The sequence below is a fragment of the Coturnix japonica genome, chromosome 8 (assembly GCF_001577835.2).
Source record: "Coturnix japonica isolate 7356 chromosome 8, Coturnix japonica 2.1, whole genome shotgun sequence".
Taxonomy (NCBI): Eukaryota; Metazoa; Chordata; class Aves; order Galliformes; family Phasianidae; genus Coturnix; species Coturnix japonica.
This window is the reverse complement of record NC_029523.1, coordinates 18070372-18097594: the sequence shown is the minus strand read 5'-3', so window position 1 is coordinate 18097594 and position 27223 is coordinate 18070372. Positions and strand designations below refer to the sequence as shown.

Genomic DNA, 27223 nt, shown 5'->3' with positions numbered 1-27223 from the left:
TACACATCAGTAATGATGCAGCCTTCCCTCCGCCACAACATCCATCCGGCAGCGGCGGGGAGAGGGGGGCTCAGCCCTCACCCCCTCCCCGGGCACCGCTCCCCGCGCCGGCCGGGCCCCGCTGCCACACGCAAGTGGGCAAAGTCACCCTTACGGTAACAGCTTGATAAATGGGCGCGCGGTAATGAAATGGAGACATCAAGGCGTGGGGCGAGGAAGAAAGAGTGGTAATCGGAACGAGTGGAGCTGTCCCGAAACGGAGGGGAGCGGGAAGAAGGATCGCCTCTGTGCCGTGTGCTGTCAAGGGAGAAATTACACATTTACTCTTGCTTTTTCTTAAGGAGACGGCCCTCATAGATCAAAACATGGATTTACAAGCCAATTTTCAACATGAAATATAGACACCAGGAATCAATTTAAGCCCGGCTTCTATTTTAGCAAACGGTGCCTGCGTTTAGTCCCAGGTAAATAACGGCAGCGCCTGCCCCCTCCCCACGCTCCGGCCGTCCCCCAGCACCGCGGCTGCGTGGCGGCTGGTGCAGCCTGAGGCCACAGCGGGGATGGCTCTGAGCAGGGCAGCCCCTTTAGTGGTGCACTCGTGGGGTAGTGTGGGCGCTGGGCACGTGGGGACACGGCTGGGAGCTGGAGCCCAACATGGGGACACAGCCCAGGTGATGTCGCTGCACCCGGCCCTCTGTAACCCAGTGCCTCTGTGCTCTCTCCGCAGATGACTGTAAGAACATCGCCAACATCATGAAGACACTGGCCCATAGAGGCTTCATCTTCAAGCAGACCTCCAAACCCTTTTGATCCCCAGGGCAGGCCAGGCAGGGCTGCATGCGCCCGGCGCCGGCGAGGCGGGGAGGACGGGCTCTAGCATTCAAACGGCAACCGAGGCCAGAGGAACCGACACAAATCTCAATTCAGCTGTTACTCCAGTAGAGGTTGTATATATGGGAAGGCAAATCTGTGTAGACCTGATGTGACTCCCTCTCTGGGCTGCTCCGGACATTATGCCATGCTAGCGGACAGCCGCGTAGGGCGCTTGCACCACATTTTAGACTTGTAGTTTGTTCTTTTCTTTGGCTCCCGATTTCCATCCCTCCCTCCGCGTCCCACCCCGTCCTCCCTCTCCCACCCCACCCCGTAGCCACCACGTCCCACATCCCCGGCATGGGCCGTCCCCGCCTTCCCTTCTTTCTTTTCGCTGGTTTTATGTTTTCAGGCCTTGACGGCTGCTGCAGTGCGTGCCCGCGCCGCGCTCGTAGAGACTCAGCAGTGTCGAGACGGCCCCCACCCTCCCCGCCAGCCCCAGCCTCTCCCCGAGCGCCTTCTTCCCCTCTTTTTGAATCGACACTAACCCCTCTCTGACTCCTGTATGTGACAAACGCAATCCGTCTCTTTATGTTCAAGGTGAAGTGCCTGTATTCTCCGCTGCAGAGCCCCTGGCAGCCCCGGTTGCGGGCTGCGGGGCCCCGGAGGGCTCCCTTCAGTGAGGCAGGGGCCTGGCGGGCGGGTTGGCGGGCAGCAGGAGGGAGGTGACAGCGTGCAGAGCCCCCGTCCCGTCCCCATCCCGTCCCCATCCCGTCAGCTCGTGCCTCTCGGGGATGGGTGGGATGCCCAGCCCTGCGCCAGCACCACCGACCCGTCCCATCTCCGCCGGGGCCAGGTGTGCCGCAGCACCGCGTCCATTGCCGGCGGTGGACGTGCCAGCGCGCGCTGGCCCCCGACCCACAGGTACCTGGAGCAGGGGATCTGCAAATCGGCCCAGGTCCCCCGGCCCGCTCGCCTCTCGCTCCCCTGGTTCCCATGCTGAGGCTCAGCCCCCGCGTGCCCGCGGTCCCCGCACTCCCCGTGCCCCTCGCGGGTCCCCGCGGATGCTCAGCAGCAGCTGGCTTGTTGCCTGAGAGAGTTGCCGAGCGTATCCCCTCCGGCTGGGTGGGTTCGCAGTCGGGGGCAGCCACGGGGCAGGCTGAGGGCGTGCATCCCCCAGTGTCATCCAGTGTCACCCAGCCCCGGGGCCCTGCTGAATGGAGCCCTCATCCGGGTGCTGACCTGCAGGGAGGCTGCAGCCCCGGGCCCGTGCGTGCATGGCCTGGAGCGAAGCCGGTGACGGCAGCCAGAAGGGCAATACAGGCACTGAACTTGGCGGTACATGACTGCATGGTGTGTGGTGTTCCAGTTAAACCAACCGATAATGCAAACCCAGCATTTTCATTGTCTAGTTATTCCAATCCTTGCTGTAAATGTGCCACATGAATAAAGTTTGGGGGTAAAGGAGCCCAGGCTGTGTCCGTGTATGTGTGAGTGTATGCGGGGTGGAGTGGGCTGAGACGGGGTGTGCTGGGTGAGACATGGCAGCAGGATGGACGCTGCCCTCCCTGGGGGTACAGCATCCAGCACACCCTCTATGGGTGCCATGTGCAAAAGCAGCTTTGGGGCTGTGGATGGGAGCATTGTTTCCCTCTCCAGCACAAGTTGCACGAGATGTCCATTCCTCTCTCCCACTCCTGGGGTGTTTGGAGGCCTGGACAGGCTGCCCATGTGCTGCACGCCCTGCATGGATCAGCCCCAGGGATGCCACCATCCCACCCCAGCCGAGCAGCTGGAATGAAACAGGCAGCTCCAGAAGGGAAGGGGCTGCCCCAACCCAAGCAAAGGTCACGGGGGCTTTAATGGCTCCCTCTGTGCAGCCCCCAATCAGCTTTATTGAGCTATTTTCGATGGAGTCGTCTAATTAGTTTTCTATGAAAACTAAGAACTTGGCCTTTGCCCTTTACTCCTGCAGGCGAGAATGTGACTCAGAGGACGCTGTCATGGCGGATCGATGGCCAGTTACACTTGAAAGGGGGGGCGAGGGGGTGGGCACCCCCACTCTGGACAAGGGGAGCGCATGGCAGGGGCTGCCTTGCACCTGCAGTGCCTGAGCCCTGGCCACCACCACTGGTACCAGCGATGCTGCAGCACATCCAGGATGCTGTAAAACTTGGGGCGAGCGAGGTTCACAGCCAACCTCATTTACAGCAGGGAACGTTTTAGGGCTGAATCCAGGCACACAAGGTAAGATGGAGCCATCTGCACCACACCGGGATGGGATCCCAACTGAACCACCCCCTATGTACCTGCAGGCAGAGGCCAGCCCTGCCCCCAAGCACCCCAAACATGCCAGGCATCCCGGCTCTCCTCCTGCAGGTCCCCATGTCTGAGCAGCACGAGGTGGGAGGCCCTATGGCCCCATTCCCGCTGCGTGCCGGGCAGACGGCAAACAGAGGGTGGAATTTGCACGGCTACAAGTTAAATACAACACACACACGGGTTTGGTCAGAGCCCCTGGCACGGCTGCCTTCGCGGGATCCGCTTAACGGGGAAATAAAAGGGCCAGAGAACCCACGCGGCAGCGTGAACAGATGCCCTATAAAAATCAAATACGTGGTAATCAAGGGGACCAAAAGGTACGTTTAAAAACAAAAACCCACCCTGGAAACAAAGGAGCCGGGCTTTGTGGCTTTCCTGGGAGGGCTGCGGAATTAATGGGGAAGAGCACGTGTGTTTGATAATCTTTATATGGCAAAAGACCCATCTTTCAACTATGTCACAAATTCATATTAATCACCTTCCTATTGCCTTCTGTGGCGCTGCTATTCCAGTCGCCTCGAGCAAAATTGGGAACTGTCTGGTTAAAAACAATGTTTTACATTATAATTTACAAGAGCCTACAAGTCTAGTTTCTTTTAATGGAAAGAGCGATTAAACAACAACAAAAAGAGTGGAATATATACACCCTGGTATATATACACTATATATATATATTAAAATATATATATATATATAAAAGACAGATATTGTAACTCCATCTGGAAAGAGAGAATGTTTGATCTTAACAATGTAACTTCTAGCTTTCAAACAGGCTCAGAAAACAAGAAGTCAGCAGGAGTTCAGATAAAGGAAGCTTAAAAGTCAAATAATTCTGACTCTGAACCCGAGACTTCTTAGACTCAAGGTCTTTTCCTTTACCCATTAATGGGCTGACTTGTGAGCTCGGGAACAAAGTGCTGCAATGTGAGCATTTCTGAGAGTCACTCATTACAGATCACTGAGCGGAGTCTGAGTCGCGGAAATCAAAGGATCCAATCTGGAGTAACTGGCTGAACTTCTGCTTGGAACTAATTTGTTCCGAGTTCGGCTCACCTTTCACCTCCCGAAGGCCCCGAGCACAGTCCTACCAGGGTCAGCACTGGGGGGATCCTGGCTCGGCTTTAATGGTCAGCGCCGGCACCGCAGCCCCTGGGAGGGGGGGATGGCAGCCGCAGAAGGGATGAGGTGGCCGTGGCCGGGCAGCACAATGCAGGGCTTCATGCTGGCCATGGACACCGGGACATCATCGCTCCTAAGGGGACAAAGCAATGGCAGCACTGCCACGAGGGACGGATGGGGCAGCTGCTGACAGCCTGTATCTCAGGACTCTGATGTGCCTTCACACAGCCCTGCCAGCACCTGGGGGCAGGATACGGGACGTGGGGCTCACGGTCCTGTTCCTTGCTTTGCCACTCGCTGCCTCCAACATCTGGAGCAAGATACTCCTCTCTAGGGAACCAAAGCTGACTCTGGGGGAGCAGCTGGCTCGGAACTGAACTAATCCATGCTTAATACAACATGTGGAGTGCCATGGATGGGCAGCACAAAGGGGTTCTCTAACTTGGAGGAATCTGTAAGCAGGGAGATTATGCGACTCCCCCTGAGGCAGCTCAGTGGCAAAGCACAAGCCAGGTTGGCACAGCCAGCTTAAACCCCTGCAACAGCCCCAGGAAGGGACAGGGTGTCACCAACAAACAGTGCTGCAACTCCTGCTCAACAAACAGCTGCACTACTGGCACTGCTAACCCAGCGCTGTAGTGGCAGACACCTGCGTGAATCCTGCCAGCTCACAGCAGGTTGTGGGCCATGGGCTGCTGGTTCCCCTCACTGCCTGACCACCCAGAACTGCAGGGAAGGCAGAGGGAAGCGTGGTGCCCAAACCTGCCTGACACCCCAAACATACCTGAGCCAAGCAGAACGTGGCACAGCGGTCCCGTTCCCCTCCCCATCCTGACACCCCTCCAGCTGGGAGGTAATTTTTTCCCCCCTCAAAAGGTAGCATAAAATGGTCACAGTGTGAATGTGCTTGACCTTTTGTCTTGGACTAATCTAATTGTGTCGTCTTTGTGTAATCAGCCGGTAAAGGTCAGTGCTGTATTTAACATGGAGGCCCTTTAGGTACTGAATTTGCCTTGCAGTGAATTAACTTGATTATATTTCTTTCAAATATGTCAGAGACGAGGTCAGTTTAACCCTCTCTGTGCTGCCCAGACCCACCTCTTTGTTTCCAACTCCAAGAGGTGGGGCTGAGGAAGAACGTGGTCAGGATCACACTTGGGCTGCCCCTCCTGCAGCCACGGCTGCTGCCACCACTGCCTTCCCATCAAGTGGTCTCGAGGGAAGGCAGTGCAATGTGAACCAGCCCCAAGCATTCACTAACTGGGATACTCTGGACCGCATCGAAGGGTGAGATTGAATGCAGTGAAAGAAAGATTCAGAAGACTTCTTTGCAAACATGAACCTGTCTCGGTGGAGCGCTTCCTTATGACTCCATGTTGTCACAACTGAATAGGACATTACTCAAGTCCAGATTAATGCGTCACCTCTGCTGCTGACAGATAAGGTGTTCTGAATATCCTGAAATAATACATCATACATTTTAGAAAGTAAAGGTCTGTGACGCTACCGGGGCAGTATATCTGAGGCGTCAGGGATGCCACTGCGTGGAGACGGGCAGCTCTTTATCACACAGTTCAGCTCAGCTGCTCCAGGGGACTGCACAGAGGGGAAAGCAGCCTTGCCTGACCCCTAGGCACACCACTGCCTCGGGGCTGAGCAACTTGCCCTTGTGGAGTTAGGGAGGAGAGGGCTGCTGATTTACAACCTGCAGATGGACAAGCACAGGCTGCTCTTGCAAAGCTTCAGTGCTTGCTTTTACAACTTCGAGGTCTGGCTTTTCTTTCAACACTGGAAGCAGGGTATAGAAACACCCCTCAGCTTTTCAAACACCTCTCTCCTTCCCAAGCCTCCTGCCCCAGGCAGGGATAGCACTTGACTCCAGGGACTAGGGCAGGTCATGGCTCATCATATCAAGACTGCTTTTCCCACTTGCTTTCCTCTGCTGAGCAGCCCTTATGTGGCTTGGAGGAAAATGCCTCAGGTCTGCAGCTGTACTGGCATCACTGCCGCTGCCCCGGTGCAAGCTCTCATCATCCAAAGCTTCACTGCTTTGGTTCACGGTGGCACCACATCAAGCCATCTGCCTGCATGCAGGATGAAGAAAGACCTGCTGACCCCACCTATAGCACCAAGAACACTGTCCAGCACAGGAGACGTGCCCAGAGAGCACTGAGACTTGGGGGAACAGGCGCGCTGTGCTCCCTTGGACACGCACGCCTGGAGGGAGAGCAGGGCAGCATCCCCAGCACTTGTCATGGCATCTGCGTCGGAGACCTGAGCGCTCCCTGTTCTGCCCCCACAACCTTCCTTCTCACCGAGTTGGGGGTCAGTGGTGCTCCTACTACGTCAATGATCTGGTCCTTGGCATCTCCCTTGCCCTCCTCGATGCCGAGCACCGTCTGGCCATCCGGATGGGTGCCTTCCACACTGAGGGGGCCAATAGTGCCAGCTTTGGCCAGGGCCTCATAGCGATGCCGTAACATCTGCAGCTCATATTCACAGTTGGCGAAGGCTTGCTTCAACTCATACAGCAGTACCAGGTCACTCCGCAGCTCGTTGAACATCTGCACAATCTCCTCAGTGGGCATAGGGTTGAGATCTAGGGAGAAAAAGGAGCCTCGTTAAACACCCAGAGCTGCAACCCTGCATCTGGAGAACCCTACAGAGGTGCAGTTCCAATGGCAGACCACCACCACCCTACACTACACATTCTGCTGCAGCCAGTCACATACATGCACACAGAGCCAGGAATAACTACATGTGCTGGAAAAGGAAGAAGCTCTGTGTCTTTGCCCTCTTGCAGCACAACCAAATGATCCCACCCTGCCAGCACTGTGCTCACCCACACAAAGCCCAGGTGTTTTTTCTGTACCTTAAGGCACAACACAGCTGGAGCTCCAAAAAGCCCTTTAAATGCATGTACTCTGTAAAGAGGGAGTAGGAGGACACAAACCCCCTCCTTGCCCTCATGGAAAGTGAGCTCTAAGAGCCACTCAGATCCTTCCCCAAGGCTTCCCTAGCAAGCTCAGCTGGCTCTCAGCCTCAATCCTACCATTCCACTAAACACTTATATACCGCAATTAATCTCCTTCCATCTATTTCTCCTTTATTGTCATTCAGAAGATACACCTATTTTTTTCCCTGGGCTACAGACTGCTCCTAAAAAGGGGAAGAAAAAAAAAAAAAAAAAAAAACAACAAATAAACCAGTGACTCCTTTAGTTTTAAAGCAAAGAAGGGAAATTAGCAGGGTTGAGCTGCTTTTACCAGCTGCAGGAGGCTTTCAAAACTGCACACAGGCTCTGAGGCAACGTATGAAGCCAGGGACCCGTTGGCCCCAAAAACTAACAGAAGTTGAAAGCAGTCAGAGCTGGGAGCAGGGCTCGCTAAGCTGCTGTAAATCACCCATAAGGATTTTTGGTTTTCATTCCCCCAGACATGAGGGGAATGGGGGGGAAAGGAGCCATCAGGTGTCCGACCAAAGGGCATCACATGTGGGGACCTGCAGGACCTGTAGGCCCTGTACCTGCTGCATGGAGGGCAGCAGCTGCACTGCTTCCCTTCCAGCTACGTGCGGGCACTGTATGTGGGAAGTGAACCCTTCTTTCTGCTGCTAAGACACCAGAGTTCAAGAGCGAGGGCTGTGTGTTTACTCGCCTTTCAGCAGAGATGCTCCAGATTTTCACACAGCGTGCTACCTATAAAGGGGGGATGAAAAGTCCCAGACGCATTTTGGACTTGCCACCATGAGCAGTAAATTAAGAGGAAACGAAGCTTGAAAGCGAGACAGGGCAGCCCTGAACAATGTGTGTGCCATGGTCACTAACGCACTTACAAGTACCTCTCCCTGCAAGGCTGAGATTTGCCTTCCTAATACTGCGCTGCCTCTCTTGATAGTTAAAAGGACCCAAACAAGAGAGAAACAAAGGGCCTTTTAAAACATTTTTCTACTGGGAGGAAAGGGAAGAAAAAAAAAGAAGAAGAAAAAAAAAAGCCCTGTGCATCTTGTTCTGGCTTTTACCCTCTTTCTCCTTTTTTTTTTAAACACATAAAATATTTTAAAAACCATTCACATACTGTTATTCAAGAAACTGGCTGTATTACTAGGGGAAAAAATAGCCCATCTCAAGAACAAAGGCAAGCTCTGTGTGTCTCTTTCTCTCTCGCGTGCCCCCTTTACTCACCTACTCCGAGTTCCATCAGCATCTGCTCCAGGGCTTTAATCTTCTTCTGTCCCACCGAGCTTGGCAGTTTCATCTGGAACACAAAGGTAACAGAGCCACACAGCTCAGAGATAGCCCTCACTCACAGCCGTCTAGTTCAAAAGGCAAGAGAGCTTTTCTTTTTATAGTGCAGGGGGAACAAAAAAAGAAAGGGAAAGAAAGGAAAATCAAGTGGTAAGAGAAGGAGACAGGGGCTGAAAGTTTTCAGACTAGGTCCGAGGGCAGGTATTGAAAAGCCCGGTCGCGAAGGCTTTTATTTTCTCTCTCGTGTGTGTGCAAGACACGCTGTTTTACAGCTTCCATGTGTCACTGAATTAACAACAAAAGTTCTTCTTGGCTTCAAACCCTCTCCCGCGGTGCCCAGCCCATCAAAGGGCTCATTTACACAGTGGCTAATGTGCAATGCTGCCCTACTTTATTCGCTTTAGCCGGCCTGATTAGACTCATGCGCTAACAGACTCACTTCTCCTTTTACCTGCTGAGCCCCAGACCTGTGGGATTCATTTACAGAGCGGGCTTTATAACAAAGGGGAGAGACAGAGAGAGCACAGTTACTTGACTGGCGGAAGTGTGAACACACATTTACATCGGAGCTAAGGGGCTAGGTGAGAGAGGAAGCATCAGATGTGAGCTATGAAAGGGAATCGGAGCTGGCCAGGAGAGGAAGAATGCATACACTTAGCAGGGTCCTTCCTCTGCATTCATTTGGGCTCTAGCAGGAGTGCGAGCTGCTCAGACCAAGCGTTTATTAGATGACAAGCTGCACAAACGCAGCTGGAACAATATGGAAGGGACAACAGGGCTCCAAGTCCTGTGGATGCATCTGCTAACAAATGAAAGAGCATTCTTTCCTCAACAATGCTAAAAGACAGAGCAGGAGAAAGGCAATACACAGTGCCAAACACCTGGCTGGCCATCCAGCTATGGCTGGGTATGTCCTACTGTACCTCCACAGCCCCAGCTTCTCCACCCCACCCCTGCAGCCAAGGACCAGAGGGCACCTCTGTCCCATTATTATACCATGGGAGTCCTGGGCTCGGTGTCTGAACCAGCTTGGAGCATCATGAAACATTCCTGAGAGCAAGAGACCTCAGTCCAGAGAACTGTTCTGCCCCATAAGGAACCACCCAGAACTTTAAAGATGAGCAGCACAGCTCTGCTTGTGCAATCCCTGACTTCTAGGGCACAAACCATTAACAGAAAGCCCAGCATCATGAGATCACTGAACAGATCCGGACACACAGTACCTGCATGATTTTCAGAGCCCTGAGAGCATCTTCACTCTCGCTCCCAGCACCCACATCTCCCAGTTAGAGACAAGATGCCCTTTTGTCAAGCGCCAGTGACAAAAGCACTCTGGACTTCAAGTCAACTGCAGGAACACGGGACAAGAAATGAGAGAAGTTCACGCCTGGGTAGGCAGACAGACAACAGGTCTTGGTTTGCTGCTTCCAGGAAGAGCAGAAGCTTTTCCCCGAGGAGGCTTTCACCAGCTCAACAAAACTATTAGCAACACAAACGACTGCTCTGGTAAAACCTTCAAGTGTAAGTACTGCGTGTCCTGCACCTGCTCAATGGAGTCTGGTCAAAGAACACCAAGCCAAGGCCTTTACTGATGACTCCCAAAGATCAGAGGATGGGGCAGGCACCAGTTAATTTCACATCAAATAACAGAACACCAGAGATGCTGAAGAGGAATGGGGCTGTTTGTTTAGTTTAAAAATATATCAATTAAACTTCCCTTTAATTCAGGCAGGAGGATCTGTCCTGCAAAGAGGAAGGCTTCATTGGTTTCTCAAAGCAAGAGTATATTTTAATTTTACCATCATTAAGAAAATGTTATGATTTATGTGGCTGCTGTCAGACTAATATCTTTAGAATTTAGCAGGCTAAGCCAATTCATCTCTAAGACTGATGAAGGCTGATTGCTCTCTATGCAAAATGTATTAAAACTAAATGAGCAGTCTATTACTCAAATGCTGCTGATAATCTGTTAGCCAGGGTCCGTTAGCTGGGCTGCCTTGTTGCAGGAGAGAAGTCTTCGTGTCCTGTATCGCTCAGAGAGGCCCAAGCTGACTTCAGCAAGCCTTCTTTGTTCCAATGCCTTCAGCAGCCGCCCAGAGACATGCTGGTGTGCTGGGAGTGCTGCCTCAGCTGCCCTCATTGCTGAGGAATGAGGTAGCCCACAGGGACTGCAGGTCACAGCACAGCTCCCTGGCTACTGATGAGCACACTGGGATAGGTGCTGTCTGAAGGCCCTATCTCTGCATTACCAAAAAGCACTGTTTAGGGCAACCCCAATGCTCACCCCGCAGCTCCTGGGATTCTCTTTGCATTGCTGTGGACCGAGCCCTCTGCAGAAGCTAAGGGAAATTATGTTCCTCGGAGAACTCCAGCAGGCAACCACAGCTTCCGAGGTGAATGGCATTTGCCCTTTTCTTTCCTTCCTTATGCCAGACTATTACTGTTATTTATTATCTTTAAAGTCCCCATATAATAATAATACCTGGGAAACAGATTGCTCCAGTCAGAAAACTGATTAGCTGGGATTTTTGAGGTTACTATATTTCGGATGCTCTGCTCCTCTGACAGCCTCTCCCTACAGCCCCGTTCACAACAGCAGCCCGCGCTTATAATTACACCAACGTCGCTTTTGATTTAAGGACTGCAATCCTCTGTCCTTGCTATAAACAACCCGCACTAAACACATGAACTACGTGTATCAGGAGAAAAATAAATAAAGACTCACAGAAAATTGCGTGTACCAACAGCACGGGGCCCCAGAGCCTCCCTGCATAGAGGCAGGCCGCGCTGCTCCAGGGAAACTGTGCTGAGCTTCTAAATGATACAGGATTTTCTATGCCTTTATTTAATGCTTGAGACATCCCACCAACAAAACCTTGCTAATTCACGCTAATGACCAGGAGACCTACTGCAAATTAATTGCAAATCGGCAAAACTCATTAAATGAACAAACATGATAAGAAAGAACTGAAGATACAACCTCCCCAAACGGACTCGCTTCATTTGTTGCTGCGTGCCACTCAATTTTCATGATTTACGATCATACTTTTAAGCACAGTCATAAATGGATTTAAGTTTATTTTGGAAGAGTAATGAAGGCTGTGTAATTGCAGTGCTTGCAACACAGAGCCCTGTTGCGTCCTGCAGCATCACCAGCTGGCAGGTAGCAATGAGCATGGAGATCTGTGCTGGGAATGGGACGGGCCTGCAGAACCTACAGGGACAGATTAAGCTGCATCCTATGTGTGATTATATATCAGTGACCATTTTAAATGCCCTGCTCTTGTAAATGCCCCATTTTTGGCAATCCCAAGAATCCCACGTTGATGATCCCACTTCTTGTTTGCTCTCTCACCAAAAGCCAAGAATTTTCAATGATTGATCAATGGTTATTTGGGCATTTCACATGACATTTCACCCTCCCTGATGCTGCACTCTATTTTAATTCAAGGCAGTCTTTACCTCGAAGTCATCCTTCCCCAACCCCCACCAAAACGTCCTAAGACTGTTAAACCCAAGAACTCCATGCTTCTGACCTGTGTCTCTGCAGCCATAAAACTGTGGTTTTACGCACCAGGACTGTTGTTCAGCATTACAGTAGAGCTCACTGACATTGAAAACCACCTTCCTCACGGATTTCAGCAGCTATTCAAGAAAACTTTCTCATTAGGCCCTTTCTTCATGGATGTCTTTAGAGTACTGAGCTGTTGAGTGGGTTTCCAGGAAGACACAGTGCTGAAGTTTCAGATGAATAATGCTGTCTGCATTTTCTGGCTGAAGATGGGGAAAGAAGGTCAACCTTCTCCCTGCTGCATGGCTCTACTCTGCAGGAACAGAGAGCCTCCACTTTTGCACAGTTTTAAGACTCAAGGAAGGAAAGAACCATATTACGTATTTTAGCCTTGGAGCTCAGCAATTTAAAAGACCCCAGCAGAGAAATTCAATTTCAAGTCTGAATGTGCACGTTTCTGGAAATTTAAAGTGCTCAACTGCTCAGAACTAAAGCAGTACAATGAGAAGTGTATGGGTAATTACAGTGGATATATGCAAAAGTTGGAAAAGTTGGAAGCTAACACAGATATTCTCTGCCTCTATGAATGTGCACAATTACCTCTGACCCAGCTTCCAGCCACAGACCCGATGGATTACAACAGTGCCTGCTGATCTGCCAGACTGAGATTTAGGAAAGATAAAAATAATCATTAAAAATATATATATCATAGTGCCATGCCATCCTTGTGATGCAACGTAACACATTAAACACAACAATCCCTTTGGGAAGGCATGTGACCATCGACTCGCTCCATCAGTGAGGTTTAGTGCTAAATAAAACAATACTTTAAGAAAACATGCCCACATTAACTTTCCTAAGTGGTTATCTCAGGTTCTGGTTTTAGACAGAAGTCAGACGTACCTCACAAATTCCCAAATCACTTGTGCATAAATACAAACTCCATACTTCATTCCTTCAAGCAGATGAAGCCTGCTTGACTTGCTGGAGGATGACACCTACTCTTATTTTAGAAACCCCATGACTGCACCAGAGTGCTCTCTTTCCACCTGAGAGTCTAGGAAGGCTCTGGTCCAGATGCTCTTGCACAGCACAGAGCTAGATGAAAACAGTGATGGATGCATTTTTCTTCCAGCTATTTAACATTAATTGCCCTGCAGGTTAGTTAAGAATGTCAGCATGGGAAGTATGTTGGATTCACCTTCACTAGTTCATTCAAGATGCTGTATCCTTCCACTGCTCTCTTTAAAAATAAACACTCCCACACTTTCATCCTCTTTGAGTCTTTACAGACATGCATTTAATTAGAACACACACCAGCCCTCACTTAGCCCTAATTAAAGGGCGTGTAATGCAACGTGTCCACAGTAACGCCACAACATGAGTTTGATCCAGCCTGCACGATTTGTTCATAACATTTACTCACAGAAACGAGCACGCCGTCCTCCTCTCGTGCCCCTGGCAGGCTCCCCGTGGACATTACTCTCTCCCACTCTCTTGCAGAGTGCAAAATTTACAGCTTCTCTACTGAAAAACTGCTAGCAGAAGCAATGAGCACAATTCAGCTAACTGATGCATGGGAAGTTCAGACATGGAAACATAAACTTTCCTACCTAATAAGAGCGTGCTGACCACCACCAGACTATCCTACCGAGATGCCTCAGACTGCAATCGATACAAAACAAATAAATTATTAATTGCTCCAAGTAATTAAATGTATCAAATCCAAATAAACTGATATTTTATGGAACTGCTTCCAAAGCTAAGCCTCTGAAGGGACAGTATTGATCACAGGACAGACAGATGTTTCACATGGTCGCAGCCGATGAGGTCTGGGTTTGCATTAATGACAGGCAAGGAACAGAGCCAACAGCCTCTGCTACAGAGTAAACAGGCGCTGTGCTTGGCCATTTAATTGCGAGTCAGACCAAACAGGGAGGATAAACACACACACAACCCCATCTTCCCCTCAAGTATCATTCATCTCAGTGCTGCAGTAAGCACTCAGTTCATACTCCAAGAAAAAAAAGAGAGATGGAAAAGAAATCACACACACATTCCCCCTACAACCGCAGTAAATTCTTACTCATTAATCAGTGCTAAAAACAAAATGCTCAGCTGGCTAGTAAATATTTAAAAGCTGTTGAGTGTGAATATTTGAATCAATGGGTACTAAAGCTGTACTTGAAATTTGCCTTCTTCTACACTTTTATTAATTGGTTCGAGGGGCAATTTGTCTACAAGATGCCTGTTAGCAGAAGGGGCCACCCTGCTGCCTGAAAGCCCTTCCTGAGAGAAGATGGCCAGCTCCAAATGACTGAGCTGCAGTCCTTCCTGTGGGCTGAGATCTCCACAAACTCCTTCTCACCCTCAAGTTCTGTTTTGTTACCACGAGACATCACTCAATAGATTTTCTTACAGTTCCTTTGTTTCCAAAGCCGTGACAATAGAGCAAGGACACAGATCAATATTTGAAACACGGACAAATGTCCATCCTTTTGCATCCATCGTCTTCCTCCATAAAAGCACCACTGCTGCCATTCAACAGCACTAGCTAATCATAGCTTAAAATCTATAGACAAAGCTGAGAAAGAAAATGAGCAACTTAAGGTAAAACGCCAAAGAGAAGTTAAATGTGCCAAAACATGCCCTGAAGAAAAACTTAAAGCTGAACACGACGTGGCACACAAACACTGTGGTAAATTCAAAACAAACCCAGCTCTGCCCTACAGAAGCAATGCATGGCACAGATCACAGACGTGCGGTTACTGTCGGTTTGGCTGCATCCTGGAAAAGACTCAAGATTAACAACTCTCGTTTTCCTTCCCTTTAGGCAGGCCCTCAGCAAAACCTTCCTCGTGGTTCCCTGCTTTCCCTTCAGCCTCTTCCTCTCCATTCCCTGTACAAATTCCCTACTCATCTCTCATTTCCTCTGGCTCTTTGGCTACCTGCCCTCCCAGCTGAGCAGAGCTGGTATAACAGGAAGCTTTCTAGAAGTAACACTTAGAATTAATAATACATTCCTGGTGTTATTTTCATAACAGCTTTCCTAACACCAAAGGCAAAGGTGTAAAATTCCTTTTCAAGGAACTCATGAAAAGGTTTTACTCCCTTCCCAAACATCTGCTACCACCTCCTGTTCTCAGTGGCACCAAGGCAATACGCTGACTTGAATGAAGATGAAGCTTTTCATAATGCCCAGCTTCCCACTGCCATTAGAGAAACTCACAATCTGTGCTGTCAGGAGGCAGAGGGGAAATCCCATGCAGAGCAAGGGCACAGGGGCTGTGGCCTTCTTTGCCCGTGGCCACAGCCCTATGGAGAACAATAGGAGACTGAAGCCATTGTGATAGAAGGCAGCTTGTCAAACTCACTGGAGAAGATTACACTTCAGCGTCTGCTGAAGGAGAAACTTTCAGTTATGAAGAATAATGGCTGTAAGTGACCATTAATCCTAGAAAAAAAGTCTTCAAATTCAGCCTGTGCATAAGATTTTTGTAAGCTTTTACAACAGGGGGAATCTGAAAAGCCTGAGCTGCTGTCATTAAAACTACTGGGAAGAAATTAAGTTGAATACATACCACTACCTTCTTCTTCAAGGACACATTTCTATATATTAATTTAACTCAAGTTATCAGACTAATGGTAAATCTTCAGGAAATAAAAGAACCTCTCTAATCAAAGAGTAAGTGCTATCAGCCTTGGGATGATAAGATACATTTCTTGCACGTGACAGAGGTTGAGTCCCCATTCTCAGCACAAGATCCAGCTGCACCACATCACAAATGTGCAAAGAACGATGGCAAAGTACAAAATGGAGAGGACAACAGAAGCAGGTAGGTGAGGAACCCTTTAAGCCTTCAGGCAAAAGGATATCACAAGCCTTCAGGAATCATTTTCCGGTGTGCTCAGAGCAAAACAGCTCACACTGGATGTTGCCAGAGTACAGGTTTCCAGCACAGAACACTACTTCCCCCACTAGCCCTAGCCAGCTCCCACTCTTACCAATCCAACACTTCACTGGTGTGAAGAGGGTTTGTCATGAAAATCCCACAAGTGAAGTGTTTGGATTAGCACGGATTGTCAGCTTTACTTCATACCACTTAGCACTCCAGCACCTCTCACCAGTTCACAAGGCCTGTACCGATCTCACGTAATCAGTTCTCCACATCATCCATATGTGAAGGAAGTCAACCTATTAGGGGGAAGAATTAAATAAAGAACCCAGGCAACTGACTAAAGACTACAAACAAATTCATTTTGCTGGCTTGGAGGGAAGATTCCTGTTTCCAAGCAGCAAAGAGCTGTTTTTCCATCTAAACCAGTGACTTTCACTCTTATAAATTTGCAGATGATCGGTACTTAGAATACCAGCATTTACCTCAAAGGTTTTCAGCAGAGCATACATACAGAGCTGCTGTAGGTCATCTCAGGAGCCTGGATCCCATAGGCTGAAAGCTGCTGAAGCAGACTGCTATGCCTTAGCTTACCACTGCATTTTCTAAGCATTAAAGTGAACAGGGAGAAGCCTGTAGCACCCATTTGCACAAGGGATGGGATCTGAATTGTGTTGTTTGGCACACAAAAAGGCTGCTGGCTTTGCCAGATGGTTCCATCACTGACAGGTTATTGCTCAGTTTCTCTTTCAGAGGGGAAAAAGAAATAAGAAAGATCAACCATCAGTTCTTAGTTTCCAAAATCTAAATCAATCTCCATAAATTACTCTATTTATCTTAGTGCTGGAGAACACATCTGCCCTGCTTCCATAAATCTCAGCACACGCACTGCAGTACTGCCCATCACTTGCTGGGATTTTTGTTGGTGTTTTGTTTTGGTTGGTTGTTTTTTTGGCAGAGGTTTGGTTTTATTTTGTTGGTTTTTTTCTTCTTCCTCATGGCTGCAGCCCCTTTTCACACAGGTAACCTGCAGGTGGTGGCACTTCTGCATCAAGCCACCTTTAACGTGCACATACACCAGGAAGTTAAAGCAGCACCCAACGTGTTTCTATTAACAGCCCCAGGGTATTCCCAACAAGATCTGAAACTATTCTGACATGAAAGCAGCAACCCATAAAGTATTCTTTAAAGTGATCTAGCAAGTGAGGGTGAAAGGCAAGAAACCTAATTCTCCACCTTTGCTGCAATAATACAACTAAGGATTCTTTTATTTGCTAAGAAAAAGAAACCAAATTTGTACTGGGCAAACAGGATTTTGCTATCAACACTCCTCTGAAAACATACAGCCAGCCAGGCAGCTTTACCTGACTTTGTATCCCAAAACGTGTCGCTAAGAGACAGATCTCAAGTCTTGCAGATAAAACAGCAAGAAAGTTCTTTTCTCAGAGATACCTGCATGACAGGATGAACAAAGGTGCTTTTCCCACACATTTTCCAAAGCTAGAGACTGGGAATAGAAAGGCTAAAAATTGGATGCACTTAGTTCCCTCTCTCTTTTCAAGCCAGAATCTAAAAATCCAATCCTTAAATGCACCTTCTCACCTACTGACACAGGTGCTCTGCAAGGCCCGTGACATTTAGCTGCAAGCTGTTTGGATTAAACAGCTCCATTTGGGATGGAGCTGCCACGTGTGTCTAACAGCCGAGCGGACACACCAGTCACAAACATTTGCAAGCTCAGGTGCCCCTGCAAGGCAATGTGCTGGCTTCCACAGAGCCAGCATTCCTAGTTTCTGAGTCTCCACATTTATGGAATTCCTTTCTTATTTTAGAGGCAAGATCTTGACTTTCTTTACCTATAAAAGGAGAACAGGCAGAATGAAAGATATTAAGAGAGGTCCCACGGGACCAGAACAACCTACCCTCTGGCTTCGCAGCGTGACACCTGCAGATTTGAAGTCAGGAAACTTGATGCCAGCAGTCTCAGGAACGGCCTGAAAGAGATCGAAACAGGATGTGTTGATGGAGGAAACTAAAAACACAACATTTGATAGAGACACTATTTGAAGGGGAAACACTGTTTCCTATGACAGAACCACCTGCCACGGCCACGTCAGAGCTGGGGGAAGAGGATAATCCTGAACAAACTCAAGGTGAAAAATACTGGGGCTGAAGGTACCTCTGAGAGCTCAACCACTTTGTTAGTTAGTTTTAAAAGCATTGCTCTCCACTAAGCCTTACACCCACCTAATGAGCAAAACCCCTAACCCTAAAAGGTGGTACCAACACATGCATATTTGCACGCTATTATCCCTGTCTAACCTGGCCCGTTTCACTGATCAAAACAGCCCAAGATTTCCCAAATCTGCAAATTCTCTAATATAAGAGCTGGGAAACTTCTGATCTGCTCAGATTATGAACCCACTAACGAGGATGCACAGATCATAGGGACTGCACCCCTCCAGGGAAGCCTGCTGTTCATACATAGCTGCCATTTGTCCTTTAATTAGATAGTTCTCTTTCTTCCCCACTTCAAATTTTAAGCATGATAATACGAGAAAGTAAACTTCTAATGCTGCTGCTTGACGGCACAGCATACAGCTGCATTTAAGCAAAATGGAGAAAATAAATGCAACCCCATAAACAGCTGTGCTGCTGAACACAGGTGAGCATACCTTTAAGTGATTAAACCAGACTATCATCAGGACCCATTGCACAGAATAGTGCAGGGCCCCCTGGATGGGTCACTGATACTCAAGATTGAATCCAACAATAGCCACAGCCTCTGCAAAACGCACGCTCAATCATATTTTTCCAAAAGGAAGAGTAATCTCCAATCTCCCAGTTTCTTTGCAGACAGCATTCGCCTTGCTGCTCCATCGTTTCTGCTGCTTGCTCTTTGTTCATGCCAGACAGCGCTGATACAGCTGAGGGCCACCCCACGATCACAAAAGATGCTGAAGGACAGTGACTCAATTCTTCAAGTTCCCTGCCACTGACTCCCACTGCTGTATCAGCTACCTATCCTTTATGTCTCCGTTTGGAGATAACACCTTGCAAATCACTCTGCGTGGCCAGGCATTCATATTTTTGTTCTCTCTGGTCACCCCAATCATCAGAGGCCCCAGGAAGAATTTTCTAAATGTGCCCATGATGGAAAAAGTTATCTCTAACTACCAACTTTTAGGGGATCACTTTAAGATTTAGCAGGTTGCAGCCTCTCTCCTTGCATTATTAGGGACAGAGAAGGCTGCAATCAAAAACTAGCCCTCCCTGCTTCCTGTGGATGAAGGCTGGCTTTCAGATGCCCCAAACTCTGCTTCCCAGTCTGCTGCTGAACACCCTGACACAAGCTCTGAAGGTAAATCAGCACTGTTGGCTTAGCTGAGACAACTCTGACTGCACTCAGAACATAAGCAATTAAATGAGTTCTTTTGCCTTGCGTGCCTGTACATGCTGTAAACGCTTCAACCTCAATTGACTCTTTGGTAAATGATTTTCCTTTGTTGAAATGATGCTGATGCAGCTCCCGATTCAAATTCTTAGTTAAAATGCAATTTTTTTCTTAACGTTTCCTGGCTATGGTTGGTAATTGACTCCTAATGGACTCTGTCATGGTTGAAAAGATGCTAGTGCAACAACAGAAACTGCTTCTCTGCCCACCTCGACTTGCCTATCCAGTACATGACTGCAGATAGGCACTAGCCCCACATCCATTTAGTGCTAGATTCCCTCATCTTGGCATCCACAGCATCCTCCCAGTCCTATTCTCCACCATCACCTTTCTGTCATTTCCACAAATGATGAGCTGCTTTATTCGGAGGAAGACAAGTGGGTAAGCTTTAACAGATCAGCCCTCAAGGGAATTCAGTGCATGAAGTCCTCAGCACTACCATAGTCATTATGCTGGCTTGGGTGTTGGGGGAAAGTTTTAAGGTAGTGGGGGCTATTAAGCACACTTCACCGGGCAATAACTCTCTAGATTTCACTTCTTCTCTCCCCTCTCTGCACAGAACCTTTTGGAGGATGATGACAAGTGCTCCCTGATCACAATGTGGATGGACAAGAGTTATTAGTGATTAGATGGAAATATCTGAGATGGAACAGCCCCTTCGTACCAAAGGTGCTGATTTTAGTTCAGTTCACACTGTCTTCTTTCCAGGAAACAAAACTAAGGTAACATCAAATATGAAGCAAAATCTGTGTTCTGGTCTTCTTAGACTTTAGCTTGGCTCAGAAAGAAATGAAACACAATAGCTCCCATAATGCAGGAGTATCACAGAACAGCTGGAAGGGACCTCTGGAGGTCATTGATTAAGTAGAGACACCCAGAGCAGGTTGTCCAGGTCCATGTACAGGCAGCTTTTAAAGATCTCCAAGGAGGGAGACTTCCAACCTTTCCGGGCAACTTATTACAGCTACTATCACCCACACAGTAACGAAGTGCCTCCTAATGTTTAGACAGAACCTCCTGTGTTGCAGTTTGTGCCCATTACCTCTTGTCCTGGCACTGGACACCACTGACAACAGCCTGGCTTTACCCTCTGTGTGTCTTCCCTACAGTTATTTACAGACATTGACAAGATCCACCATCTTTCCCCCTGTCCCAAGCTTCCTTTCTTACCAGCTAAAAAGTCCCAGCTTCCTCAGCCTCTCCCCATAGCAGAGATGCTCTGCTCCATTTATCATCTTAGCGGCTCTCTGATGGACTCTTTCCAGTATGTCCGTGTCTCTCTTGTACTGGATACAGCATTTATGCAAGACTACTCTGATCACAGCTGATACCCAGGAGAGAGACATGGAATCAGCTTGAGAAAATGTTCCTGAGAACCAGGAGTGTGAAGGGGATGAAAAACTAGGACCAGGAAAAGAAGGCAGGTGAAAGACAATGGGTCTGTGTGACAACCCTGCACAGCCATAGCAGAACACCCTTAGGAAGAAGAAACAGATGTTTTTCTCTCTGCCATGAGGCATGAATGGCTGACACCATTTCATCCTGTTTCTCAGGTAGAAAAAAGAAAACATGATTCAAATAGGAGACAGAGAGCATACTAGAGTTCTCTGCAAATGGCTGACTTAAGACTATTCCATCTTCCAAAATTCATCCAAAGACTATCTGCCAGAAAGCAGCCATCAGCCACCCTCCCCTAAAATGCTGAAAGCCTGATCCCCATAGAATTGCTGAAACAAACACGTTACCCAGCCAGATCACAAAGAAAGAAGAAAAAAAGATAAATGTTTACAGGCTTCTCTGTCTCTTTCTTCTGCGGCAGCTTCTTCTTGGGAGCCTTGCGTTCAGCGCGTCTCTGTTCAGTGGTGGTGTCAGCGGCTGTGATGAGTTTCTGCAGATCTTGTGTTCTCTTCTCTCTCTCCTTCTTTCTGGTTTCGATTTTGCGGAGCTCCTGAATGAGATATTCTTCTTCTGCCACCTGTAGACCAGAGCACAGAAAAGCAATCAGAGCAGCAGAGGAAGCCTAGCAAGACAAGGGGGCCATCTACTGATAAAAAACATGCTCTGGACCGACCAACTTTAAGTTCCTCTGCCTAAGCAGAGGGCTTGGATTTAGAGAGCACATTATGCTCTGCAGAGCACAGTACAACAGTCTATAACCCAGCAGGTGCTGTATGACAACATCCATGGTCCACCCTTCCACAGGAATCATTGAGTGATCAGTCTCCCCTTCAGACAAGGAGCATGAGCACAGACAGAAGGGTAAAAAAGCTGGAGTATGCTATAGGTGCAAATGCTACGCTATAAAAAGCTGGCTCCCTTCCACTCCCAGACATGTAGTTGCATTACACCTAACATCAACACAATAACATATGTGGGAAAGACAAGCAGAGTCATTACACACACAACCTTATCTCTAGATTGAGCAGCTAACAGAAAAGGAGTTTCCCAAACTTTGGGAAACACATAGCTCCTTAATCTCTACACCCCTGAACCGTTATGCCACTTCAACAGAGAATAAAATCAAGCATGCCAATTTACAGCCTTTGATTAACTCTGGCAAGATTTATACTCCAAAGGACATTCTCTCCCTGTTGGGACTCAGGGTCTTCGTTACACCTGTAGATGGTTCATGCTCACTGTGAGCCTATGGGAACCAGAATGAATTCAGCACATAAGAATATTATGAAATATCACAGAATTGCAGGGGTTGAAAGGGACCTCTGGAGATTACCCAGTCCAACCTCCTACTAAAGCACATTCCCAAGAGTAGATGAAACAAGAAAGCATTCAGGTGGGTTTTGAATATCTCCAGAGAAATAGACTCCACAACCACTCTATGGACCTTGTTCCAGTGCGCTGTAACCCTCAAAGTAAAGAAGTTTTTTCATACATGCTGCTGGTATCTAAGAACACTGATCTGAGAACTTGGTTGTATTCAGAGGACCGGAACAGTTAAGTGTCACAACAAAGGTACTAGCAGTTACCAGAGGACATAACTCTGCTTATCCAGCTCTCCCACTTGTACAATCAGACTACTTAGTTATTGTTCTTTTGTATCCTTTAAAAATGAGACAACCCCAAAACAAAAGCAGGACTTAGGTGTTGCTGTTTTTATGTTCAGTCTTTTTTTTTTTCTTTTCCCACCTTTTGGTCTGTTTTATCCACCCACTGACTTAAGCCTGGCATAAATATTTTGGGGGCCCACAATACTCTCTTCCCCATTACCTGTTCTGGTGTCCTATTGTACAGCCTTTCCAGTTGTTCCTTCCTCCTCCTCTCATGGCCAGCGTCAAAGACTGGGATTTTCAGGTCTGTGCCTGGAGCTGCACGAATATTAGCCAGCTTGGCACAGATGTAATAATACCGTTCCTTCAGGTCTTCCACCGATCTTTTCTGAAGAAGACATCAAAAGAGGACCATATTATGAAAGAACCAAGCAAAACATTGCACAGTAGCCAGATAAGGACATGGCAGCTGAAGGATGTCAGCTCGGGTGTAAAAGAACACCTGGGATGAGGATTAGCAGGGAGCATTGCCAGACCTGAAGAGGAAATGTGCTACCAGGAAACTGACAGACACACCAGAGCTGTCACAGCAGCAGTCATAGCCAAGAAGGCACCAGCTGCAACAATTCACTATCCAGCATTACATGGAACCTAAGCCATGTTATTTCACAAGCACCAAAAGTGTTCGGGGCTGCCCAACTGGGCAGACTCTTGTTATTCCACTTTGCTACATGCTCTTCATCCGAGCACTTCAGAGGGAAACAAAAGCCTCCAGCTCTTGAAGGCTTTCTGTGGGAATCACATCACTGCCAAGTCACCAACAGGTTACAAAAGATTTAGGACCATGACACCAGGACCGCATCTTCAGACCACTGATGGTCAACACTTCACTGAAGAGCTGCACCCAGAGCAAACCTCAAGTCAGCTGCAGCACAAGAGAAAAACCCCAGTCTTCCAAGGGAACACGAGAAGATTCTTCTCACAGTGCTGAGACTACAACAGTTAAACAAACTCCCCAACTGCCTTATCTTCAGGGAATGAGGAGTCGTTCTCCTGGCAGGGACAAACTTAACTTTCTAATAAAATGCAACAGGGAATGAGCACAAGTCACAGCAGATTTAATTACAAACAAAACAAGCAGCAATGCCCAGTGCTGGAAATTCAATATTCCCTGCTGCCAATAATTCATTATTTTCCCCTAATTAAGTTGATATAAAGGGTAATTTGCTCTTTGCAGTGCAGCAAGCCCTGCATGTGCTCTAACAGCAAGCTGCCAGCAACACCTTGGCCCCTGGGACTCACCTTAAACTGCTGGTGATCATAGCGGTCATGAATCACCACGAAGCGCAAGTCGAAACGTCGAGCCAAGTCGAAGAGGTGGTCTGTCTCTGCTTTGGTCCACGCATCATCATGGAGATACATCTGGTACTCTTGCTCTGAGTAGACTGGTACCTGCACTGTCTAAGCAGGGAAAAGAAAAACATGGTTGTTCTCTTACAATGCAGCCTTTCTCACATAGCCAGCTTGTAGGAGCTGAAATTCTGGAGCCAAAAGAAAGAACAGCAGGCTGACAGGAAGGATGAAGGATCAGGGAGGCACTGCGAGGATCCTGAGCAATGTGTCCTGATAGAAAGTCTAACAGTAGGTGGAGGAATTTATAAGGAGCAACATGGGATCTCAGCACCACTAACATGACATTCAGAAACTACTGCCTGCTAGACTGAAACCTACTTCAACTGGTAGATATAGGCAGAGTCACCAGCCCACATCCCAAAAACAGGTTGCAAAACTGCCATGTAAATATGAAAGCGAAATCAAGGCTGGGCCAGCTTCTCTCCCTTCCTCTCACACTGCAGCACTAATACTACGGCATCAGCTGCTCTGACAGTTGATTCTAATTGAGCTGGGACATGCTTACTGCTTTGGGGGCAACGGGATAGACAAGAAGGGGGTCCTACACCTCAGCATACTTCCTGCTTTGATACACAGCCCACTTCTTTCACAGCACAGCACAATCCACACCAAACATGAAGATCTGAAAGACCAGGTGCGGTACAACTGAGACCTGTAAGCCTGGCAAACAGCTCTGCCTTTCCTTCCTCATCTACCCTTCTCCCCAAGCAGAGCTATAAACAGCAGTCCATCCCACGTGCCTAAAAGGCCAAATCCACACCACATTCTCCTGCTTAAACTTGCTCTGCAGAGGCTCTACCCAGAACACAAGAGTCACATAGTGTTCCCTTGGATTACTAAAGGAACAATAAAAATACTTGAAGTCACTCCCTCCCTTACCACTCCTGTGGTGGAACTTTGCTCTGCCTGATGAGGTCTCCTGCCTCCACAAGAAAACATCACTTGCATGTAAGCAGCACACACTCTTCAAAACCTCCATGCCCTCCTGAGTCCTACAGCAGAAAACTCATCCTGGTGAACTCCACACAGCCTCTTTAGATCTCCTGCCTTTCTTCCAGCACTTAGGCACAGAAACATAAAGGTGAAGAATATCTCTTGGAGATGCACTGCACACACCTCAGCCTTCAAGCACTACTTCCATCAAAAGAAAAGCCATCCTTCTAGATACAATAAGGATGTCCTACATACTTCTTTAGAAAAATACATTTTCTTTTTCAAGAGTAGCATACATATATGAAAAGAGTACGGCCCTGTGCAGTGGATGGTAGGGAACGTGGCAGATCCCTGTTCATATAAGAGAATGAGACAAACAAAGTGTAGTCCTCAGACACCTCCTCAGCCTCTCTCTCAGTGTCTCACAGGCTTCCCCAGCTATGGACAGTCTACACAGTGGGGACTACTTCAAAGAGATAATTTACAGGAGTTACTTTGGTTGCTCGTATAAGTCACTGAAGGTTTTAGCACCTTGTGAACACGCAACTCAGTATTTGAATTAGCAGCGAAACAACTCAAAGCTGCATCAGCAGAAATGGGACGAGACTTCTGAGTACAAGGAACACAGTTAAGCACAGCAGTGTTGAAAGCAAGTCTCCTGTGAGAAGACAAGCTCTCATGAGATGGGAAGCCTGAACATCAGATGACCATCAGTTCAAATGCAATACAGCCATGAAAATGCAAACAAGAGTCCCCAAGATGATTTCCAGCAGAAACTGAAAGGGCTTCAGTTGCATAACAAGACCTTGTCTGGAATACCAACTACAACTCAACCGACCAATGCTCAGAGAAGGTGAACTGAAATGGGAACAAGTAACGAGAGGAGCAACAAGGATGAGTAATGGGGTGGGGAGCTTGTCCTCGCTCCGCAGATTGGATGAGAAAGGAGCCTAGTAAAAGAAGCCTGAAAGAGATCTGACCACAGGCTTCAAGTATGCTGGACAGAATGCAAAGAATACTCACAGGATGAAAACAAACAAACACAAACAAAAAAAAAACCCAATTGATAAAGACAAAGAAACTGGCTCACAAGAGAAAAAAACATAAATTGCCCATTTAACATGGAGGATTTAACCTGGAAATGAGAAACGAAGCAGACAGTGACTGGAACAGCTTCCCAAGCAAGCAGTGAAATCCAACAAATGGAACATGATCAGTTTATGAAAGGGACTGCACAGTGCAGGGCCTGAAAGAGTTGAGACAAGGATTCAATGGCCCAGAAAACCCCTCTCAGTCCTACATTTCACACTATAAACTCACACAATGATGGGCTTTAAATTAGCTGAAAGTGCTCAGGAAAGATCCTGGAGCCATGAGACAGTTCTGTGAAAACACCAGCACAATGGTAAGCAGCAGTGAAAAGACAAACTGAGCAGTAAAAATGATTAGAAAAAGAGAAATGCAGCCAAAGCGCAAACCCACCGTATCTCCAGAACAGCAACATGCACTTACAGTCCACACATTTCTAAAGAAAGGATATTTGAGAACAGAGGGCAGATTCAAGACAAAGCACAGTAAACACTGTACACAGCAAGGACAGTTTACTGTCCTGTAACTCAAGAGCTCAAAGGCATCAAATGAAACACACAGATAGCAGCTTTCAACAACACCTCCTTGCACTACACAAAATTAGCCTGCAGAACTCAGTGCTGTAGAACATTTGCAAAGCAGATTTCTGCCCTGAATGCATCCACTATTAAAAACAAGTTCCGAGTTATGAAATCCCCAAGTGAAACAGCAGCAGAAGCTAGCAACAAATGCCCTGTACTTGCCCTCTTCTCATACTCTTTCTACAGGCTTTTATGAACAGTAGCTGGAAAGAGAATGTTAGCCAAGACAAGCCTTTCAAGCCTTTGCTCTAACACCAGTGAAGCTGTTTTTATGTTCTCATTTCACAATGGATCTGAGTGGGAAACTGGGAGCACAGAGAAAAGGCAAAGCAACTGAGCAGTGGTGCAGAAGAGGAGTTAAAGAGTTTGAGTGACCAACAGGACAGTCTACACTCATTAACAGGAGCGAGAGACACAGGCAGAGGTATCGTGTATACAAGAAGGATACAGAAGAAGAGTCGGGAAAAACAAACAAAATTCCTATGACGTAGCAAATATCTGCACAACTTCACGAGTGCTTTCTACCCTCCCCACCACAGATCCAAAGCAAGGGTCACAACTTGCCCCTAATATTACATAGTTGTGTAGGTGCACACAGATGGCAGAGGTCTGTACCACTAATCTAAAGGTTGCAGCCTTGCCGAAGACTTTTCTGTCTGTCAATTCACAGTATGTGATAAAGTTAAGGAAACAAGAATCATATAATTACAACACCCAAGCATGGCCCCTTCTGATAAACTTGGCTGAACTCAGCTGAAAACTGTTAGACAGCTAAAGTCTTAGAGATAATTATATTGCCAAAGTTCCACGCAGACAGCTAGGTAGGTGCCTTGACTAAGTG

General features: G+C 47.8%; 2 protein-coding genes across 4 annotated transcripts in view; one reads left to right on the top strand and one right to left on the bottom strand.

The window, feature by feature from the left end:
- ERI3 (ERI1 exoribonuclease family member 3) overlaps positions 1-2280 on the top strand; it is a 94074-nt gene extending 91794 nt beyond the window's left edge. Inside the window, exons 8-9 of one of the 2 annotated variants that reach the window (XR_001556889.2) lie at positions 342-464; positions 728-839. Coding sequence is in view for 1 of the 2 variants with exons in the window: in XM_015870228.2 (XP_015725714.1) it covers positions 728-810 (83 nt within the window). In the remaining variant the exon portion in view is untranslated. Of the gene's footprint in view, positions 1-341; positions 465-727 lie in introns of both variants that reach the window. The other variant, XM_015870228.2, reaches the window with a different exon arrangement.
- Positions 2281-3545: 1265 nt separating this feature from the next.
- Positions 3546-27223, bottom strand: part of DMAP1 (DNA methyltransferase 1 associated protein 1) — a 29355-nt gene continuing 5677 nt past the window's right edge. For both annotated transcript variants that reach the window (XM_015870225.2, XM_015870226.2), the window contains exons 5-10: positions 23669-23827; positions 22587-22754; positions 21151-21336; positions 17830-17901; positions 8438-8510; positions 3546-6853 (exon numbers count right to left, since the gene is read on the bottom strand). In XM_015870225.2, coding sequence (XP_015725711.1) covers positions 6507-6853; positions 8438-8510; positions 17830-17901; positions 21151-21336; positions 22587-22754; positions 23669-23827 — 1005 coding nt within the window. In that variant the 3' untranslated portion in view covers positions 3546-6506. The remainder of the gene's footprint in view (positions 6854-8437; positions 8511-17829; positions 17902-21150; positions 21337-22586; positions 22755-23668; positions 23828-27223) is intronic.